The sequence below is a fragment of the Balaenoptera physalus genome, assembly GCF_965194825.1.
Source record: "Balaenoptera physalus genome assembly, chromosome: 20".
Classification (NCBI taxonomy): Eukaryota; Metazoa; Chordata; class Mammalia; order Artiodactyla; family Balaenopteridae; genus Balaenoptera; species Balaenoptera physalus.
Window position 1 is genome coordinate 14,302,010 of NC_138901.1, and position 23,934 is coordinate 14,325,943.

General features: G+C 39.8%; 1 protein-coding gene across 7 annotated transcripts in view; it reads right to left on the bottom strand.

Moving 5' to 3' along the window:
• Positions 1 to 370: 370 nt before the first annotated feature.
• CEP95 (centrosomal protein 95) overlaps positions 371 to 23,934 on the bottom strand; it is a 72,340-nt gene continuing 48,776 nt past the window's right edge. For all 7 annotated transcript variants that reach the window (XM_082442035.1, XM_082442031.1, XM_082442030.1 and 4 more), the window contains 9 exons: positions 8,698 to 8,837; positions 7,804 to 7,893; positions 6,541 to 6,670; positions 5,599 to 5,768; positions 5,411 to 5,485; positions 4,068 to 4,220; positions 1,352 to 1,498; positions 991 to 1,062; positions 371 to 705 (listed from right to left, as the gene is read on the bottom strand). In XM_082442035.1, the coding sequence (XP_082298161.1) occupies positions 529 to 705; positions 991 to 1,062; positions 1,352 to 1,498; positions 4,068 to 4,220; positions 5,411 to 5,485; positions 5,599 to 5,768; positions 6,541 to 6,670; positions 7,804 to 7,893; positions 8,698 to 8,837 (1,154 nt within the window). In that variant the 3' untranslated portion in view covers positions 371 to 528. The remainder of the gene's footprint in view (positions 706 to 990; positions 1,063 to 1,351; positions 1,499 to 4,067; positions 4,221 to 5,410; positions 5,486 to 5,598; positions 5,769 to 6,540; positions 6,671 to 7,803; positions 7,894 to 8,697; positions 8,838 to 23,934) is intronic.

Genomic DNA, 23,934 nt, shown 5'->3' on the forward strand with positions numbered 1-23,934 from the left:
TCCATTATGCCTCCTTCCCACCTGCAATCACTAGTGCTCTTTTGAGCACCAAGGGCCTTACACCTGTTGCCCCTCCCAACTGACTGACAGAAGCCATAATGCATAAATTCTCATCTTCTAGCCTCCATGTGAAAAAGTTACACACACTTAACCATCGTATCTTTCTTTAAGGTTTAACCCTAAGTAAATCCCACCTCTAATGACAAGCCCACACTTTAGCTCTTTTCTGATTTAGAGATCTTTTTTTGGGGTCCTCAAGTGCTATTTTTTTTACTGTTTTTGTTCACCTACAGCAATAGGCTTCAGGAGCTGGCTGCTCAATTGCTTTCGTGCACCTCTTTTAAACTTTTAGGTCATAAATTCAAAGCAATAAACTAAGAAAACAATTTTTATTTTCAAAGTTATTTCATAAAAAGTATTAGAGTCAGTATATAGATAAGTTATTTAGAAATGATTCTTCTGGGTTAGATTGTTTACCAGGGCAGAGCTAGAATTGAGCCAGTGAAGTCCACACTTAGAAGTCTGGCCTCATAGGAAGGGATTTTTACTATACTGAAAGGAAGCCAGATGAAGCCGAGATTCAAAGCGCTCAGCTTCCAGTTCCCGGAAGAAAGCGTCGTCGTCATTCTGTGTTATCATGTACTGCAGCTGTTGAATTTCCTTCTCCATCTTAGATCTCAGTTCCCTCTTCACCTTATACAACATCTGAAAGAGAATTCATGTCATCCTGCTATTCACAACATTGATCCAGGCCCTCATGTATTTTTATTCCCTCTCCACCTTCCTGCTCATCAAGCTTCTGCAGTAATTTTAATAATTTCGCAGCAGCTCTTACAGAGACATGAACAGGTAAAGTTAAAATCAGAATACATGTTTTGAATCGTAGATCGATCTTATTAGTATCCTCTCCATTCCCCTTAAAAAGTGTATACAGTTGTTTTCTATTTCTTAAAAATGTACATAAATGATTTCTATCTTGTTAATTATTACCTGGGCCTGGGATTTCTCTCTGGCTTTGAGCTCTTGACGTTCCTGTGATATGGCTTCTGCCAGCAATGAAAACTGTTTACAGGGAAGAAAAAAAAACCTCATTATTTGTCTGTAGTCTAAATGTAACAATTCTTATGTTCATAGGCTTAAAATCTTTATTTTAATGGAAACAGGGCAATATTCTGTACTGTGGTCAAGCACTAGCTTATTTTACCTTAAATTTCAGTCAGTCCAACCTGTATAGTGACAAGTTCCGAATTAATATGTGGAGGCTTACTTGTTCAGCAGACTAAGCTGATGTCTGACACCGGGCAGTCAGGATTAAGCACGTCAGAATGTAAACTAGCAGCAGTGAACCCACCTGGTCTTTATAGTAGTTCTCCATTGAGTCCAGTTCATTTTGGTGCTGTCTCTTTTGTTCATCTCGCTTTTCTTTGGCATAGTTTCTCAGGTCTCGTAATCTTTGCTTTTGAATTTGTAAACCTTCTTCAAACAGTTTCCTAAATATCTGCCAGTTATTTAGTCAGAAAAATAAAGTTATGGTGAATTTTCATGGAGGAATAAAATTCTGCCCAACTAGAGGTATGTAAAAAATCTTTGTGAAATACAGTCAGTATAAAGTAACAGCTTTATTGAGATATAATTCACATACTATAAACTTCACCCTTGTAAGATGTATAAATCAGTAGATTTTACTATATTCAGAGTTGTGCAACCATCACTGCTAACTGCAGAACATTTTCTTCACTCCAAAAAGAAACCCCATAACCATTAGCAGCCACTCTCCCTCCCCCTCGCAATCACTACTCCACTTTCTATGCCTACAGATTTACCTATTCTGGACATTTCATATAAATGATATCATATAGTATGTGGCCTTTTGTATCTGGCTTCTTTCACTTAGCATAATTTTTCAAGGTTCATCTATATTATAGCATGAATCACTATGAAATTCTTTTTTTCATAGCCACATAATACTCTACTGTATGGATATATCACACTTTATCAATTCACCAACTGGTAGACGTTGTTTTCTCTTCTTGGCTGTTATAAATAGTGCTGCTGTGAACATCTGTGTATAGTTACCTAGGAGTAGAAGTGCTGAATCATATGTTTAACCTTTTGAAGAACTGCCAGACTGTATTTCAAAGTGGTTGCACCATTTTATAACCCCACCAGCCCTGCATGTGTGTTCTAACTTCTCTACATCCTTGCCAGCACTTTTTTATTTTAGCCATCTTAGTGGGTGAGAGTTTATCTCATTGTGGGTCTGATTTGTATTTCTTAAATGACTAATGGTATTCAGCATCTTTTCCTGTATCCCAAAGAGTCTTTACTACTTTCAGAAAAGAACTCTCAAGCAGCCATGTATATGGAAAAAGAACCCTAGAGTAGAAACAAACGCTGCATGTACACTCGTGCATAACTGAGGGCCATGTGGTTATCATCTAACTAGGCCACAGGTACACAAATTGTTCAAAGGATTCAGATATGCTCACTTGTCCTCCACTGATTGATCAAGAATTCTTACTAAAGTACAGTCATGCATTCATCAGCCGGCAGTATTGCCTTAGTGTCAAGTTACTTAACCTCTCAAAGCCTTAGTAGTATCCTCTAGAAATGAGGATAATAGTATGACCCACTTCAGAGTATTTAGTCCCGTTAAGTATAATTACCTTAATGTTTTACTCTAGAGATGAAATTTATTGCTAGTTTGGAATCCCAAGCTACCTAGTGGAAAGATCTCACAGCATATCTGTCCTACATTATCTTCCTGGTTTTGAGTGGAATCCGAGGTCATCTAATCACACCTTAAATTCCTGTCTCTTACAACATGCTCCCAAACCCCTAAAGCAGGTGTCCTGGAGAAGTACCGACACTTGGGAGGTCAGAGGGAATTAAGACCTCACATTAAGATAAGGGCAGTAGAGAAATACAGATGAAGAGGCACATGAAAAGATGCTCAACTTCGCTAATTATTAGAGAAATGCAAATCAAAACTACAATGAGGTATCACCTCACACCAGTCAGAATGGCCATCATTAGAAAGTCTACAAATAAATGCTGGAGAGGGTGTGGTGAAACGGGAACCCTCCTACACTGTTGGTGGGAATGTAAGTTGGTGCACCCACTATGGAAAACAGTATGGCGGTTCCTCAGAAAAACTAAAATCAGAATTACCATATGATCCAGCAATTGCACTCCCAGGCATATATCCGGACAAAACTAATTTGAAAAGATACATGAACCCCTGTGTTCACTGCAGCACTATTCACAATAAACAAGACATGGAAACAACCTAAATGTCCATCAACAGATGAATGGATAAAGATGTGGTATTTATATACAATGGAATATTACTCAGCCATAAAAAAGAACAAAATAATGCCATTTGCAGCAACATGGATGCAATTAGTGATTATCATACTAAGTGAAGTCAGAAGGACAAATACCATAAGATACCACTTATCTGTGGAGTCTAAAATATGACACAAATGAACCTATCTACCAAACAGAAACAGACTCACAGACATAGAGAACAGACTGGTGGCTGCCAAAGGAGAGAGGGTTGAGGGAGGGGGTTGGGGGAAGGATGGAGTGGGACATTGGGGTTAGCAGATGCAAGCTTCTATATATAGGATGGATAAACAACAAGGTCCTACTGTATAGCACAGAGAACTATATTCAGTATGCTACGATAAACCATAATGGAAAAGAATATATAAAAAATGTGTATATATATGTATAATATATATACATGTATATATATGTATAATATATATATTATATTCATATATATATGAATCACTTCGCTGTATAGCAGTAATTAACACAACACTGTAAACCAACTACAATTAAAAAAAAAAAAGACAAGGGCAGTAGAGACAGAGTCGACTGGGATGCACTATGGGGGTAATAAAATGAGGTGTGGGCAAGTCTGAACTCTAGCCAGCATTTTGGACTTGCGTTTGGATTTTGGATTCACGTTGGGACAAGAGTCACAAAGAAGGTGGTCCTAAAAGGTAACAGACAAAATTTACCTTCTTAACTGGATTGGACAGAAAAGCAATATTTACCATTTCTTCCCGGGTCCTCATTCTCATCATTTTTGAGCGCAACTGAACTCTATAATCATCATAATATTTTCGGGCACGAACAATCTGCTGCCGATTTTCTTTTATCTTTGATTGGGTCAACTTCTGCCTATGAATGCGGTCCTTGAAGTCTTGCTACGAAAGGGAAGGGGAAAAAGAGGTGAGGACAAGAGGAAGACAGACTCTGGTGCTCTCATCTGTCCCCCTCCCCAGCACCATGTCTTCAGGCAGTAAGCCGGGTATGGAGGGCCAGCAGCCTGCCGGCTGGGCAGAGAGTGTGAAGGCCTGTCCGTCCCCAGAAATCCTTTAGCCTTTAGCAGGTTCATCACCTCAGTCAGAAGAGCTGCCCCACAGTCCCGTGGTTAGGACTCCACACTCCCACTGCAGGGGGTGCGGGTTCAATCCCTGGTCAGGGAACTAAGATCCTATATGCTGCGCAGCCAAAAAAAAAAAAAGAGCTGCCCCAATAAGCCCCCAAGGCTGTAGAGAGCAGCAACAACCCTCAGGGACTGAGAATCTCATCTCCCCATTTCACCAGGGAGTCGTCTAAGCCATACCCAGATGCCTGCTTAAGTAGAAAACTGGCACCCTCAAAGATGTTCAAGCAGAGCTTGAGTTAACAAAAGTATCTACATCGAAACTAAGGAAATTAGGTGATATCTTAGCAAAGTAGTGAGGGTGAAATGAAGTCATGTACACAAAGCCTTCAACTAGGTGTCCAGATACTTGTTTTCTTTTCCCCCACACCAGAGTCCCACATGCAGTTCCTGATGGCTTCCCCTTCTTTCTCTGGAACTGCTTAGAATTATAGTTCTCATTGCTTATCTCTATATTCAAGTTTCCTCCTCTGGCTTATTGTCTTTGATCTTTGTCCTCCCCCTTCATGATACTCAGAGGATAATGTTGTACTATGTACGATTCTCAGTCCAAATTATAATGGAGGCACAGACAACCTCAGCTTTCTATTTGGGACCTGAGAAAGAAGGGAGAGGACAAAAAACACTAAGTTATAACCACCTGGTACCTCGAAGAGGCTTGGAGGTAGAGACAGACCTGGATTAAAATCTCAACCTTGCCCTTGCTGATTATGGTGGGACCCAGGGCAAGTTAACATCTCAAAGCTTCAGGTTTTCCATTTCATAGAAAACATTTCTATTATGTTACTGTAAAGACTAAATGAAACTGTGTATATGAAGTAACTAGCACCTTACCCTCTCATCAATTTTGGTTAGAGACCTAAATGCTTCCACAGGTAAGTGTAAGAGGTATGAGTCAGTGGGGATATTGCCCAGCTGGTACAAATAAAAGTAATTAATATAACTTACCAGTCTCTTGTTATGTTCATATTCTTTCTTGATAAGCACAGTAAGGAGGTCGTGCCTTCTCAAGGCTTCTTCTATCTTTAAGTGGGATACAAGGAAACAAGGTTAATAATTCTATTCACTAGATTATCAAGGATAAGCTCTGCCCCTTTTTGGTTTCTATTCTTATGCTTAATTGACAGTTATCTTACTTCATCCTGGAGTTTCTTCTTTGATCGATTTTCTCTATATGCATCTTTTCTGAGCTGTTCAACCTGTGCAATTTGCTGTTTCCACATTTTGCTTAGTGTTTGACCAGAAACATAGAGAAATGGAAACTGCTCCAGCATCAGGGGCAGGAGACTGTGTTCATTCACTTTCACTGCAAGGTAAAAAAAAAAAAAAAAGATGCTCTTAATCTGAGAAACTTGCTGACAGCTTTTAAGAAGAAATCTCATCCCACCTTCCTGGGAGATCAAAGCTTATCTAAGTGATGTGGTTCTGAGCCTGAAAAGAACAATTCTAAAAGTGTGTTATTACTTTTACATTCCTTCTCTGATTGGGATAGCCAATTACTAGTAAGGATGAAAATAACCTCAACATTTCTGACTGATGACATGCTGGTTTTGTGAAGTCCATCCTAACTGCTCAGCTGATTCAGCGCCTGGGGTGGATGCTGTGTGTGTGGTCAAACTGCCTCCCAGCAGGGCTGAGGAGTCTAAGTCTCTTTCTGATGGGATATAGTTGGAAGGCCAGTGGTCTTTGAAACTGTACCCTGGCACCAACTGTCAATATAACAGGAGCTGGACAGGCCCTCTGCTTGCTTTGGAGCATCCCTTTGGTTCTACCAACTTCCCAGAAACAAAAGACAACCAGCACGAGTGAGCAGAGTGAAGCTAAAGCTGGAACAGCTGGTCACAGCCATCACATTCCTTCGGTGCCAATATACTGGTATATATTTAAGAGTTTTAGAGAAATGCCTCATTTAAGAGTTTGATCTCTCTTTACAGAAATCTAGCATATGGCAGTGAGAGAAGAGGGAACTTTCTCCAGCTAACTGGTAGATGCTGGTTCTCAGTGCTGTGTCCTTGGCATATACCACACACTTTCAAAGGATGCCAGTTTTCCATAAAGTACAATTTTGTGGTTCTTACTTGGAACTGCTTTATTTGGCTTTGGCAAGCCACCTCTTGGACCTGGAGTTGTGGTTTTTCTAGAGTAAATCTTCCAGGGCTGACTACGTTTTGGAGTTCCTTTATGAACAGTTTCTCTGTATATTTTTTCCTTAGGAGCAGATATAAAACAGAATAGAAATGAGAAGTCTAATAACTCTTTCATACATCATCTTAAATATTACATAGGGACCAAAATAGCTAACATAATCCCCAGCCAAACCACCTGACTTCAAATTTCTACAGTCTGGGGACTTCCCTGGTGGCACAGTGGTTAAGAATCTGCCTGCCAATGCAGGGGACACGGGTTCGAGTCCCGGTCCAGGAAGATACCACATGCCACAGAGCAACTAAGCCCATGTGCCACAACTACTGAGCCTGTGCTCTAGAGCTGAGAGCCACCAACTACTGAGCCCGTGTGCCACAACTACTGAAGCCCATGCACCTACAGCCCATGCTCCACAACAAGAGAAGTCCCACACCACAACGAAGACCCAACACAGCCAAAAATAAATAAATTAATTAATTAAAAAAAAATTTCTACAGTCTGGTTATTTACCTACTCTAAGTTAAATGCCTCTTTAGTTTCTGGCATCCTTTGGAATTTGAAAAAGCACTGAATCTTTTTCAAGTTTCATAGTTGCCATAGCCCCACACCCTAAATACAACTACTAATGATGTTCTGATGTGCTTGCTTCTTTTGACAACCTTTTCCACGTAGATTAAAAAAGTTCTTAAACGATGTTTAGTTATAACCACACTGTATGCTATATTATGTTTTGTTTATGAACATTTTAGCATAAGCATTGTCTCCATGCTTTCATTTAGCTTCTGTAACTATTCTTTTGAAAGGCAACGAAAACTTATGCTTTGAGTGTCTTCCAACCAGGCATGGAGCAACTGGGATTTCCTGTCTTCTTTTACTCTCCCTCTTTAACTTGTCAGCCTAGACTATCTTTTAAAGCCTTGGTGAACTGATAAGCAATAGAAGCCCTTAAAAACTGATGGAAGTTTTAGGCAGGAGGGAAAAATACTAGTTTTTGGTACCATGTCTTGCCACATTTTAGCAACTTGCCTACCTATGAATAAAAGAAAATCCCATATCATGAAATGAAATTCTGCTTTTTTCTAAGGGGCTAATAACGATTAAGGCCCTGTTGATTTTTTTCCTTTTAAAAACATCATCTCTGTACTTTCCACTGATCTGATCAAATGGCATTTATTACAGTAGAGACTTTTACCCACTGTTTCCTCCTTGTCATTTATTCCTAGAGGTCCAATATTCTCTTGAACTTTATTTCTTCTTAGTTCCTTTTCAAATGCTTCAGTTATTGCCTACAGGGGAAAAGGCCATATGATATTATAGTTATTAAAAACATACAAATGAAGGAAAAAAATCAATCTAAGATTCTGCCATTCCATTCACTTTTTTAAAGTTCCTTTCAGGCTATATATATCATTAAATATACATTATTTAACAGATATGTAATTGGGACATAAAACACAACTTTACATAATGTATTCTTTTTGTTCTCACAGTTTCTGTAATTATTTTGATACACACTTGAGTGGAAGTTACATGTGTGAGTTGAAGTTACATGTTATTGTAAGACATCTAAATTAGTTTGTTTTCACCATCATAAAACATACTGTAGCAAACAACTTAAGTGTTCTAAATTTATGCTACATTTCAAAATCCCTATTCCACAGGAGAAAGTCTTCCTTAGTAATCATACATTCTCCTGTTGAACCCTAACAGGAGGGGTCTCATTCCTGTTTGGGCATTTTCATCCTATCTGTAATTCAAATGGCTAGTCACATTTAATCCACCTCAAATTCTCTTCATTTCTAAAGCTCTCTCTGAAAATGCCTGTCTACACTGATATACTTTCTTAACCCACTAGAGTACTGACTAAGCTATATCTAATAAGGTTAGTTTTCTTAAGAGTTTCATGAGTACAAGTTTTATGTTCCCTAATGGGGGACGTAAAAGCTATGTCACATAATTTTGTCATCCACTCAGCTCAAGAATATTAAATGCATTTTAAGCCTTTAGTCAACAGCATGTTCACTGTAGCATTTGGCTAAGGGTAAATGGTAATGCCTGCTGCCCAATGGCGGTCAAGAGATGGGATATACCTTTGCTTGAAATCGGCGGATATCTGTTTCTTTTGGCTTTCGCTGCCTTTTTCTCTCCATATGGAACTGTTTGTTTTTGTTAATTGGAGATGGAGAAAGTGAATGAGATCTGGAGGGTGGCTTTCTATGCATGGCAAGTCCTACAATACAAGAGAGAAATGTACCATCAGTTTCTGACACTCAGAAATGTTAAGTGGGCACCAAATAGTTGACTGTTACCAAATCCAAAGAGACTATGGATGTGCTAAATGTACTCTCTCCTATAACTAATTTCTGTTTGTTTATATGTTTAATCACACCAAGCAAACGGACAAATGCACATAATGTGTACTCAAAATGTCTCAAAGAAGTACTAAGGTTCTATATTCAATTTTGGGTTGAAAATGGAGCAACATGTGGAATGCCTGCTGCACACAAAGCCCTATACTTAGTACTCGTGGTGGTGGAGGAGAAAAAGCCATCTGCACTGTATGTCTGCTATCCTTTTACCTATCTAGGTCCTGAGGAGGGGGCTGTAAGTACATATACACATCCTTATAAAGCAGAATGCTTATACGCAAAGGTTACTGTAGTTTAGCATTTTTAAGCAGTCCTGTTCTTCCCTACTTAGCAATCTAGCCCTCCTAATTCCATACTGCCTAAGAGATCTAATGAATTACTTCCCTCCACAAACCTTTTTATGTTCCATCGTTTATAAATATGCTCAGGAATCTGCTAATTGTGAAGAGGGGGACTCCATGCCTTTTTGGAAAAGCAAATAATTCAATATAGCTCTAAGGTCAAGGACATTTGTTTGATACCCTTCTAAATAAATTTTCCCAGAAAATTAAAATGTCCCTGAGCTTTTATTTTTCTCTTCACTCTTTTAATTCAAATCTTTCAAATTCATTTAAAACTTAAAGATGTTAAGTAAAACTGACTTGCATGATCTATTTTAAATGATGTTTTAATAACACTTTTACTATGTCCACAATGTATTCTTCTTTAGAAACTGAAGAGCCAATAAAAATAACATTTTAACTTACAATGTGTTTGTAAGATGGGATACAATGTACATGTCAGGGAAACATGTAGGTTACTGGATGAGGGTTCCTAGAGATTACCTGAGCCAAATTTAAGGGAAAAGAGATGAAATAATCAAGAGAAGGAAAAAGTACTCTTGGAGTAAACAAAACAAAACAAAACTGAAAAGTTAAGGAAATTTTGGATGAGAAATGGACTGCTTCTAGAGAAACAAGGGATGACCAAAGTCGATAAAAGTGAATGGAAAACATGCACAATTTTAGTTGGTGGAAGACAGGATAATTATTTGAACAAACAGTAGGAAACATCTGCAAGGATGTGGCAAACCAGAAACTGTCATGCACTGCTGATATGAGTACAAACTGGTGCAATCACTTTGGAGGGGAATTTGGCAATGGTGAAAAAGTGTAAACTCCTCAGTCTAGCAATTCTAGTATAGATCCTAGAGAAACTTCTGCACATATTACAGGTTGTTCATTGCAGAACTGTTTGCAGTTATGAAATCTGGAAACAATCTATATGTCCTGCAATGGGGGGGGACACATATATATACATAAGTAAAAATACATACTCATACAAATGGGGTACACTGTATGAACTCAGCTATGCAGTAGTTAAAATGAAGAACTGGACGTATCAACATAGATTTTTAAAACAATGTTAACAGAAAAAAGAAGAAAGTTACAGAATATATATCTATGTATATTAAAAAAACATAAAACAATAGTATATTTAGACAAGTAACACAACGCTATTAAAGTATAAAGACAGGGATGAGACGGTCCAGTTCAAGATGGCAAAATAGAGGCTCCTGAACTCACCTCCTCCCACAGACACTGAAACCTACACTAAATATGGAATAATTCCCTCTGAAAGGAATCCAGACACTAGCTCAGTGACACATGAGAAAAAACCCACATCAAAAAGGGTTGTGGCACACCTTAATCTACTAGTAGCCATTAAGAATGAAGAAAATGGTTTGGACAAACACAAAGATTTGAGAGCCAACCAAGAGCTAGGGATGGGCTGAGTGATAAGAGTCATCTCCTATGCAAGACTACTCCTTCAAGACTGGGAGAGTGGCTGTTTTTTACCTAATGCACAGAAACCAACACAAAGTCAGGAAAACGAAGAAACAGAAGAATATGTCCAAACAAAAGAACAAGATAAAACTCAAGAAACAGATCTTGATGAAATGGATAAAGGATTTACTTGATAAAGAGTTCAAAATAATGGTCATAAAGATGCTCACTGAGGTCAGGAGAACAATGAGAATTTCAACAAAGTGAGAATTTTAACGAAGAGAAAATATAAGAAAGTACCAAACATCAAAAAATATTTTTAAAAAATAATAAAAAAAAATTTTAAGTACCAAACAAATCACAGAGCTAAAGAATACAATAAAGGAGGTTGAGAGTCTGCCTGCCAATGCAGGGGACACGGGTTCGAGACCTGGTCCCAGAGGATCCCACATGCCACGGAGCAGCTAGGCCTGTGCACCACAGCTGCTGAGCCGCGCTCTGGAGCCCGCATGCCACAACCTACTGAAGCCCGCGTGCCTGGAGCCTGTGCTCTGCAGCGGGAGAAGCCACCGCAGTGAGAAGCCCACACACCACAATGAAGCGTAGCCCTTGCTCACCGCAACTAGAGAAAACCTGCGCGCAGCAACAAAGACCCAATGCAGCCAAAAATAAATAAATAAATTTAAAAAAAAAAGAATACAATAATGGAGTTCAACAGCAGACTAGGTGACGCAAGAGAAAGCATCAGCCAACTTAGGGCAATGGAATTCATCCAAACAGAAGAGCAAAAAGAAAAAAACAATGAGAAAAGTGAAGATGACTTAAAGGACTCCATCAAGTGGGCCAATATTCACATTATAGGGATCCCAGAAGGAGAAGGGAGAAAGTGGCAGAAAGCTTATACAAAGAAATAATGGCTGAAAACTCCCCTAATCTGGGGAAAGAAACAAGACATTCAGATCCAAGAAGCCCAGAAACTTTAAGGTAAATCCAAAGAGACCCACACTGAGAAATATTATAATTAAACTGTCAAATTTAATTTGAGAGACTCTTAAAAGCAGTAAAAGAAAAGCAACTTGTTACGTACAAGGAAACCCCTATAAGACTATCAATAGATTTTTCATCAGAAACTTTGCAGGCCAGAAGAGAACAGCAAAATATATTCAAACTGCTGAAAGAAAAATTGCAACCAAAAATACTCTACCCAGCAAAGCTGTCCTTCAGAATTGAAGGAGAGATAAAGAGCTTTCCGGACAAGCAAAAGCTGAATGAATGAGGAGTTCATCAACATTAGTACAGCCTTACAAAAAATTTTACAGGGACTTTTTTTTTTTTTGGCTGCACTGTACCATGCAGCTTGTGGGTTCTCAGTTCCCCAGGCAGGGATTGAACCCAGGCCATGGCAGTGAAAGTCTGGAATCCTAAACACTAGGCCACTCCGTTAAAGGGACTTTTTCAAGCTGCAATAAAAGGGTGCTAATTAGTAACAGGAAAACATATAGAAAAGTATAAATCTCATTGGTAAAGATAAATAGTTATTTAAATTCAGAATACTCTAATGTTATAATGGTGGTAAGTCATATACCATTTGGTATAGACAAACAAAAAGTAAAAATAACTATAACTACAATAATTTGTTAATGTATACACAAGGGAAAAAAATGTAAAATGTGACATCAAAAACGTAAAATGAAGGGAAAGTTAAAATGTAGAACTTTAATATGTGTTTCAACTTATCACCTTAAAATATGCTGTTATAAATATGTTTTATATAAGCCTTATGGTAACCACAAAGCAGAAACTTATAACAGATACACAAAACATAAAGAGAAAGAAATCTAAGCTACTATTAGGGAAAATCCTCAAGTCACAAAGGAAGACAGCAAGAAAAGAAGAAAGAAACAAAGCAATTACAAAGCAGCCAGAAAACAATTAACAAAATGACAACATTTAGACCCTATCAATCAGTAAATAATTACTTGAAATGTAAATGGACTAAATTCTCCAATCAAAACACACTGAGTAGCTGGATGGATTAAAAATAAAAAAAGACCCAACTATGCTGCCTACAAGAGACTCCATCTTTAAGGACACACACAGACTTAACAGTGAAGGGGTGGGAAAAGATATTCCATACAAATGGAAACCTAAAGAAAGCTGGGGTAGTAGCTATACTTCTAACAGACAAAATAGACTTTAAGACAAAAACTATAATGAGAGACAAATAAGATCATTATACAATAAGAAAAGGGTCAATTCATAAGAAGAATATAATTTTATGTAAGTTTTTTGCACCTAACATAGGAGTATCTAAATATATAAAGCAAATATTAACAGACCTAAAGGGAGAAATAATAGTACAAAAATAGTAGGGGACTTTGATTCCCCACTTTCAGCAGTGGATAGATCACCCAGACAGATCAATACGGAAACTGGACTTAAATTACATGTTAGTCCAGATAACTTAACAGACATTTACAGAAAACTCTTATGCCAAAGCAGCAGAATACACATTCTTCTCCAACGCACGTGAAACATTCTCTGGGATAGATCATATGTTAGGCCACAAAACAAGTCTTTGAAAATTCTAAATGACTGAAATCATATCAAGCATCTTTTCTGACCATGATAGTATGAAACTAGAGATCAATTACAAGAAGAAAATGGGAAATTCACAAATACATGGAGATTAAGCAATATCATACTAGCCAACCAGTGGGTCAAAGAAATCAAAAGAGAAATTTTTAAAATCTTAAGAAAAATGAAAATGGAAATACAATATACCAAAACTTATGGGATGCAGCGAAAACAGTTGTAAGAGGAAGTTCATAGCAATAAATGCCTACAGTAAAAAAGAAAGATATGACACCTAAAGTCAAGCACCAAAATAAACAGGTGGAACTATATCAAAGTAAAATTCTTCTGCACCACAAAAGAAACGATCAAAGAAATGAAAAAAACCACCTACAGAATGGAGAAAAAATTTGCAAATCAGATATCTGATAAGGGGTTACTATATAAAATATATAAAGAATGCTTACAACTCAACAGCAAAAAACCAAATAATTCAATTTAAAAATGGATAGAAGACCTGAAGAGACATTTTTCCAAAGAAGATATACAAATGGCCAACAGGTACATGACAAGGTGCTCAACAGCACTAATCATTAGGGAAATGTAAATTAAAACTACAATGAGATGTCATCTCACACCTGTTAGAATGGCTATCATCAAAAAGAAGTAACAAGTGTTGGCAAGGATGTGGAGGAAAGGAAACCACTGTGCACTGCTGGTGGGATTATAAATTGGTACAGCCATTATGGAAAACAATATGGAAGGTCCTCAAATAATTGAAAATAGAATTACCATATGATCCATCAATTTAATCTCTGGGAATATATACAAGGGAAACAAAAACACTATGTCAAAGAGATATCTGTTTCCCCATATTCAAAGCAGCATTATTTACAATAACCAAGATATGGAACAATAGTTAAGTGTCCACTGACAGACGAATGGATAAAGATGATGTGGTATATACATACAATGAAATGTTATTCAGTCATAAGAAAGGAAATTCCACCATTTGTGACAACATGGATGGACCTTGATTCCATTTTGCTAAGTAAAATAAGTCAGACAGAAAGACAAATACTGTATGAAATCACCTGTATGTGTAACTGAAAAAAAAAAACAAAACCCAAACTCATATAAAAAGAGATCAGATTTGTGGTTACTAGAGGCAGGGGGTAAAGGGTGGGGGAACTGGTCAAAAGGTACAAACTTCCAGTTGTAAAATAAGTACTAGGGATGTAATGCACAGCATGATGACTATAGTTAACCCTGCTGTGATAGTGTATTTGAAAGTTAAGAGAGTAGATACTGAAAGTTCTCATCACAAGTGAAATATTTTTTCTTTTGTATCTACATGAGATAACGGATGTTCTCCCACAGGAGTGAAAGTTCTGAACCCCATGACAGGCTCCCAAGCCTGGGGGTCTGGCAACGGGAGGAGGAGCTCTCAGGGAATCTGGCTTTGAAGGCCAGTGGGGTTTGATCACAGGAATCCCACAGGACTGGGGAAAACAGAAACTCCACCCTTAGAGGGTGCACACAAGGTCTTGCGTGCACCAGGACCCAAGGAAAAAAGCAGTGATCTCATAAGAGACTGGGCCAGACCTATCTGCTAGTATTGGAGTGCCTCCTGTGGAGGCAGGGGGTGGCTGTGGTTCACTTCAGGGAGAAAGACACAGGTGGCGGTACTTCTGGGAAGTACTCATCAGCATGAGCTCTCCTGGAGGCTGCCATTTTCTTACCAGGACCTGGCCCTACCCAACAGCCTGTGAGCTGGCTGTGTGCTGGGATGTCTCAGGCCAAACGGCCCACAGGGCAGGAACACAGCCCCACACACCAGCAGGCAGGCTGCTTAGAGTCTTCCTGAGCACACAGCTGCCCGCTTAACACACCCCGTGATATGGCCCAGCCCACCAGAGGGACAAGACCCAGCTCCACCCACCAGTGGGCAGGAGCCAGTCCCTCCCACCAGGAAGCCTGCACAAGCCTCTTAGACAGCCTCATCCACCAGGGGGCAGACAGCAGAAGCAAGAAGAGCCTCTACCCTGCAGCCTGCGGAATGGAAACCTCAATCACAGAAAGTTAAACAAAATGAGACAGCAGGGAGGAAGGGCAAGATGGCGGAAGAGTAAGACGCGGAGATCACCTTCCTTCCCACAGATACAGTAGAAACACATCTACACGTGGAACTGCTCCTACAGAACACCTACTGAACGCTGGCAGAAGACGTCAGACCTCCCAAAAGGCAAGAAAATCCCCACGTACTAGGGTAGGGCAAAAGAAAAAAGAAATAACAGAGACAAAAGAATAGGGACGGGACCTGCGCCAGTGAGAGGGAGCCGTGAAGGAGGAAAGGTTTCCACACACTAGGAAGCCCCTTCGTGGGCAGAGACTGCGGGTGGCAGAGGGGGGAAGCTTTGGAGCCACGGAGGAGAGCGCAGCCACAGGGGTGCAGAGGGCAAAGCGGAGAGATTCCCGCACGGAGGATCGGTGCTGAGTAGCACTCACCAGCCCGAGAGGCTTGTCTGCTCAGCCGCCGGGGTGGGCGGGGCTGGGAGCTGAGGCTCGGGCTTCGGTGCTAGCCGGGAGAGAGTCTGGGAAAAAGCCTGCAGCTGCTGAAAAGGCAAGAGACTTTTTCTTGCCTCTTTGTTTCGCGGTGCGCAAGGAGAGGGGATTCAGAGCGCCGCCTTAACGAACTCCAGAGACGGGCGCGAGCCGCGGCTATCAGCGCGGATCCCACAGCAACAGGGGCGCAGAGGGAAAAGCGGAGAGATTCCCGCACGGAGGCTTGGCGCCGAGCAGCGCTCACCAGCCCGAGAGGCTTGTCTGCTCACCCGCCGGGGCGGGCGGGGGCTGGGAGCCGAGGCTCGGGCTTCGGTCAGATCGCAGGGAGAGGACTGGGGCTGGCGGCGTGACACAGCCTGAGGGGGGTTAGTGCGCCACAGCTAGCCGGGAGGGAGCCCGAGAAAAAGTCTGCAGCCGCCGAAGAGGCGAGACTTTTTCTTGCCTGTTTCGCGGCACGCAAGGAGAGGGGATTCAGAGTGCCGCCTAAACGAACTCCAGAGACTGGTGCGAGCAGCGGCTATCAGCGCGGACCCCAGAGACGGGCATGAGACGCTAAGGCTGCTGCTGCCGCCACCAAGAAGCCTGTGTGCAAGCACAGGTCACTCTCCACACCCCCCCTCCCGGGAGCCGGTGCAGCTCGCCGCTGCCGGGCTCCTGTGGTCTGGGGACAGCTTCCCTGGGAGAACGCATGGCGCGCCTCAGGCTGCTGCAACGTCACGCCGGCCTCTGCCGCCGCAAGCTCGCCCCGCCTCCTCCGTACCCCTCCCTCCCCCCGGCCTGAGTGAGCCAGAGCCCCCGAAGCAGCTGCTCCTTTAAGCCCGTTCTGTCTGGGGAGGGAACGGACGCCCTCAGGCGACCTACATGCAGAGGCGGATCCAAATCCAAAGCTGAACCCCGGGAGCTGTACGAACAAAGAAGAGAAGGGGAAATCTCTCCCAGCAGCCTCAGAAGCAGCGGATTAAAGCTCCACAAACAACCTGATGTGCCTGCATCTGTTGAATACCTGAATAGACAACGAATCATCCCAAATTCAAGAGGTGGACTTTGGGAGCAGGATATATTAATTTTTCCCCTTTTCCTTTTTTTGTGAGTGGATATGTGTATGCTTCTCGGTGAGATTTTGTCTGTATAGCATTGCTTTCACCATTAGTCCTAGGGTTAGGTCCGTCCATTTTTTTTTTTTTCCTAATAAATGTTTTCTTAATAATTTTTTCCTTATTTTCTATTTTTAGAAATTAAAAATATTTTAAAGTAAGTTTTTTCATATTTTTTATTTTAAAAAAAATTAAAAATTTTTTAAATAAATTTTTTCTTAATAATTTTTTTTCTTATTTTTTATTATAAAAAATTAATAAATCTATCTTTAAAAATTAAAAAAATTTTTTTTCTGAATACATTTACTCTTAATAATTTTTTTTCTTGTTTTTTATTATAATAGCTTTATTTTATTTTATCCTCTTTCTTTCTTTCTATTTTTTTCTCCCTTATACTCTGAGCTGTGTGGATGAAAGGCTCTTGGTGCTCCAGCCAGGCATCAGGGCTGTGCCTCTGAGGTGGGAGAGCCAACTTCAGGACACTGGTCCACAAGAGACCTCCCAGCTCCACGTAATACCAAACAGTGAAAATCTCCCAGAGATCTCCATCTCAACATCAAGACCCAGCTTCACTCAACGACCAGCAAGCTACAGTGCTGGACACCCTATGCCAAACAACTAGCGAGACAGGAACATAGCCCCATCCATTAGCAGAGAGGCTGCCTAAAATCATAATAAGGCCACAGACACCCCAAAACACACCACCAGACGTGGACGTGCCCACCAGAAAGACAAGATCCAACCTCATCCAACAGAACACAGGCACTAGTCCCCTCCACCAGGAAGCCTACACAACCCGTTGAACCAACCTTAGCCACTGGGGACAGATACCAAAAACAACGGGAACTACGAACCTGCAGCCTGTGAAAAGGAGACCCCAAACACAGTAAGATAAGCAAAATGAGAAGACAAAAAAACACACAGCAGGTGAAGGAGCAGGGTCAAAACACACCAGACCTAACAAATGAAGAGGAAATAGGCAATCTACCTGAAAAAGAATTCAGAATAATGATAGTAAAGATGATCCAAAATCTTGGAAACAGAATAGACAAAATGCAAGAAACATTTAACAAGGATGTAGAAGAACTAAAGAGGAACCAAGCAACGATGAAAAACACAATAAATGAAATTAAAAATACTCTAGACGGGATCAATAGCAGAATAACTGAGGCAGAAGAACGGATAAGTGACCTGGAAGATAAAATAGTGGAAATAACTACTGCAGAGCAGAATAAAGAAAAAAGAATGAAAAGAACTGAGGACAGTCTCAGAGACCTCTGGGACAACATTAAACGCACCAACATTCGAATTATAGGGGTCCCAGAAGAAGAAGAGAAAAAGAAAGGGACTGAGAAAATATTTGAAGAGATTATAGTTGAAAACTTCCCTAATATGGGAAAGGAAATAGTTAATCAAGTCCTGGAAGCACAGAGTCCCATACAGGATAAATCCAAGGAGAAACACGCCAAGACACATATTAATCAAACTATCAAAAATTAAATATAAAGAAAACATATTAAAAGCAGCAAGGGAAAAACAACAAATAACACACAAGGGAATCCCCATAAGGTTAACAGCTGATCTTTCAGCAGAAACTCTGCAAGCCAGAAGGGAGTGGCAGGATATACTTAAAGTGATGAAGGAGAAAAACCTACAACCAAGGTTACTCTACCCAGCAGGATCTCATTCAGATTTGATGGAGAAATTAAAACCTTTACAGACAAGCAAAAGCTAAGTGAATTCAGCACCACCAAACCAGCTTTACAACAAATGCTAAAGGAACTTCTCTAGGCAGGAAACACAAGAGAAGGAAAAGACCTACAATAACAAACCCAAAACATTTAAGAAAATGGGAATAGGAACATACATATCAATAATTACCTTAAATGTAAATGGATTAAATGCTCCCACCAAAAGACCCAGACTGGCTGAATGGATACAAAAACAAGACCCATATATATGCTGTCTACAAGGACCCACTTCAGACCTAGAGACACATACAGACTGAAAGTGAGGGGATGGAAAAAGATATTCCATGCAAATGGAAATCAAAAGAAAGCTGGAGTAGCAATTCTCATATCAGACAAAATAGACTTTAAAATAAAGACTATTACAAGAGACAAAGAAGGACACTATATAATGATCAAGGGATCGATCCAAGAGGAAGATATAACAATTGTAAATATTTATGCACCCAACATAGGAGCACCTCAATACATAAGGCAAATACTAACAGCCATAAAAGGGGAAATCGACAGTAACACAATCATAGTAGGGGACTTTAACACCCCACTTTCACCAATGGACAGATCATCCAAAATGAAAATAAATAAGGAAACACAAGCTTTAAATGATACATTAAACAAGATGGACTTAATTGATATTTATAGGACATTCCACCCAAAAACAACAGAATACACATTTTTCTCAAGTGCTCATGGAACATTCTCCAGGATAGATCATATATTGGGTCACAAATCAAGCCTTGGTAAATTTAAGAAAACTGAAATCGTATCAAGTATCTTTTCCGACCACAACGCTATGAGACTAGATATCAATTACAGGAAAAGATCTGTAAAAAATACAAACACATGGAGGCTACACAATACACTACCTAATAACGAAGTGATCATTGAAGAAATCAAAGGGGAAATCAAAAAATACCTAGAAACAAATGACAATGGAGACACGACGACCCAAAACCTATGGGATGCAGCAAAAGCAGTTCTAAGAGGGAAGTTTATAGCAATACAAGCCTACATCAAGAAACAGGAAACATCTCGAATAAACAACCTAACCTTGCACCTAAAGCAATTAGAGAAAGAAGAGCAAAAAAACCCCAAAGCTAGCAGAAGGAAAGAAATCATAAAGATCAGATCAGAAATAAATGAAAAAGAAATGAAGGAAACAATAGCAAAAAGCAATGAAACTAAAAGCTGGTTCTTCGAGAAGATAAACAAAATTGACAAACCATTAGCCAGACTCATCAAGAGAAAAAGGGAGAAGACTCAAATCAATAGAATTAGAAATGAAAAAGGAGAAGTAACCACTGACACTGCAGAAATACAAACGATCATGAGAGATTACTACAAGCAACGCTATGCCAATAAAATGGACAACTTGGAAGAAATGGACAGATTCTTAGAAATGCACAACCTACCGAGACTGAACCAGGAAGAAATAGAAAATATGAACAGACCAATCACAAGCACTGAAATTGAAACTGTGATTAAAAATCTTCCAACAAACAAAAGCCCAGGACCAGATGGCTTCACTGGTGAATTCTATCAAACATTTAGAGAAGAGCTAACACCTATCCTTCTCAAATTCTTCCAAAATATTGCAGAGGGAGGAACACTCCCCAACTCATTCTACGAGGCCACCATCACCCTGATACCAAAACCAAAGATGTCACAAAGAAAGAAAACTACAGGCCAATATCACTGATGAACATAGATGCAAAAATCCTCAACAAAATACTAGCAAACAGAATCCAACAGCACATTAAAAGGATTATACACCATGATCAAGTGGGGTTTATTCCAGGAATGCAAGGATTCTTCAGTATACGCAAATCAATCAACGTGATACATCATATTAACAAACTGAAGGAGAAAAACCATATGATCATCTCAATAGATGCAGAGAAAGCTTCCGACAAAATACAACACCCATTTATGATAAAAGCCCTGCAGAAAGTAGGCATAGAGGGAACTTTCCTCAACATAATAAAGGCCATATATGACAAACCCACAGCCAACATTGTCCTCAATGGTGAAAAACTGAAACCATTTCCACTAAGATCAGGAACAAGACAAGGTTGCCCACTCTCACCACTATTATTCAACAAAGTTTTGGAAGTGTTAGCCACAGCAATCAGAGAAGAAAAAGAAATCAAAGGAATCCAAATCAGAAAAGAAGAAGTAAAGCTGTCACTGTTTGCAGATGACATGATACTATACATAGAGAATCCTAAAACTGCCACCAGAAAACTGCTAGAGCTAATTAATGAATATGGTAAAGTTGCAGGATACAAAATTAATGCACAGAAATCTCTTGCATTCCTATACACTAATGATGAAAAATCTGAAAGAGAAATTATGGAAACACTCCCATTTACCATTGCAACAAAAAGAATAAAATACCTAGGAATAAACCTACCTAGGGAGACAAAAGACCTGTATGCAGAAAATTATAGGACACTGATGAAAGAAATTAAAGATGATACAAATAGATGGAGAGATATACCATGTTCTTGGATTGGAAGAATCAACATTGTGAAAATGACTCTACTACCCAAAGCAATCTACAGATTCAATGCAATCCCTATCAAACTACCACTGGCATTTTTCACAGAACTGGAACAAAAAATTTCACAATTTGTATGGAGACACAAAAGACCCCGAATAGCCAAAGCAATCTTGAGAACGAAAAATGGAGTTGGAGGAATCAGGCTCCCTGACTTCAGACTATATTACAAAGCTACAGTAATCAAGACAGTTTGGTACTGGCACAAAAACAGAAATATAGATCAATGGAACAGGATAGAAAGCCCAGAGATAAACCCACGCACATATGGTCACCTTATCTTTGATAAAGGAGGCAAGCATATACAGTGGAGAAAAGACAGTCTCTTCAATAAGTGGTGCTGGGAAAATTGGACAGGTACATGTAAAAGTATGAAACTAGAACACTCCCTGACACCATACACAAAAATAAACTCAAAATGGATTAAAGACCTGAATGTTAAGCCAGACACTATCAAACTCTTAGAGGAAAACATAGGCAGAACACTCTATGACATAAATCGCAGCAAGATCCTTTTTGACTCAGCTCCTAGAGAAATGGAAATAAAAACACAAATAAACAAATGGGACCTAATGAAACTTAAAAGCTTTTGCACAGCAAATGAAACCATAAACAAGACCAAAAGACAACCCTCAGAATGGGAGAAAATATTTGCAAATGAAGCAACTGACAAAGGATTAATCTCCAAGATTTACAAGCAGCTCATGCAGCTCAATAACAAAAAAACAAACAACCCAATCCAAAAATGGGCAGAAGACCTAAACAGACATTTCTCCAAAGAAGATATACAGATGGCCAACAGACACATGAAAGATTGCTCAACATCCTTAATCATTAGAGAAATGCAAATCAAAACTACAATGAGGTATCATCTCACACCGGTCAGAATGGCCATCATCACAAAAATCTAGAAACAATAAATGCTGGAGAGGGTGTGGAGAAAAGGGAACACTCTTGCACTGTTGGTGGGAATGTAAATTGATACAGCCACTATGGAGAACAGTATGGAGGTTCCTTAAAAAACTAAAAATAGAACTACCATACGACCCAGCAATCCCACTACTGGGCATATACCCTGAGAAAACCATAATTCAAAGAGTCATGTACCAAAATGTTCATTGCAGCAGTATTTACAATAGCCAGGACATGGAAGCAACCAAAGTGTCCATCATCGGATGAATGGATAAAGAAGATGTGGCACATATATACAATGGAATATTACTCAGCCATAAAAAGAAATGAAATGGAGGTATTTGTAATGAGGTGGATGGAGTTAGAGTCTGTCATACAGAGTGAAGTAAGTCAGAAAGAGAAAAACAAATACAGTATGCTAACACATATATATGGAATCTAAGGAAAAAAAAAAAAAGGACATGAAGAACCTAGTGGCAAGATGGGAATAAAGACACAGACCTACAAAAGAATGGACTTGAGGATATGGGGAGGGGGAGGAGTGAGATGTGACAGGGTGAGAGAGTGTCATGGACATATATACACTACCAAATGTAAAACAGATAGCTAGTGGGAAGCAGCCGCATAGCACAGGGAGATCAGCTCGGTGCTTTGTGACCACCTAGAGGGGTGGGATAGGGAGGGTGGGAGGGAGGGAGATACAAGAGGGAAGAGATATGGTAACATATGTATATATATAACTGGTTCATTTTGTTTTAAAGCAGAAACTAACACACCATTGTAAAGCAATTATACTTCAATAAAGATGTTAAAAAAAAAAAATGAGACAGCAGAGGAATATGTCCCAGATGAAGGAACAAGATAAAACCCAAGGAGAACAACTATGTGAAGTGGAGATAGGCAATCTATGCAAAAAAGAACTCAGAGTAATGATAGTAAAGATGATCTAAGATCTCAGAAAAAGAATGGAAACACAGATCGAGAAGATACAAAGAGTGTTTAACAAAGACCTAGAACAACTAAAGAATAGAGATGAATACACTATAATAACTGAAATGAAAAATACACTAGAAAGAATCAATTGCAGAATAACTGAGGCAGAAGAACGAATAAGTGAGCTGGAAGACAGAATGGTGGAAATCACTGCCAAGGAACAGAATAAAGAAAAAAGAATGAAAAGAGATGAGGACAGTCTAAGAGACATCTGGTCATTAAATGCACCAACATTCACATTATAGGGGTCCCAGAAGGAGAAGAGAGAGGGAAAGGACCTGAGAAAATACTGGGAGAGATAACAGATGAAAACTTCCCTAACACGGGAAAGGAAACAGTCACCCAAGTCCAGGAAGTGCAGAGAGTCCCAGGCAGGATAAACCCAAGGAGGAACATGATGAGACACACAGTAATCAAACTGACAAAAATTAAAGACAAAGAAAAAATACTAAAAGCAACAAATAACATACAAGGGAACTCCCATAAGGTTATCAGCTGATCTCTCAGCAGAAACTCTGCAGGCCACAAGGGAGTGGCATGATATATTTAAAGTGATGGGGAAGGAGTCAAGATGGTGGTGTGGGAAGACGTGGAATTAGCATCTCCCCACAACTAGGGTGCCTGCCGGCCGCTGGTGAAAGACTCTGACCCCCAAGGAGACGGGAGGAACCCCAGAGTGAACCAGTAGGATGTAGGGGAACTGAGGGGGTAGGAGAACTGGAGGCCAAGACTGGCGCCCCTGAGGC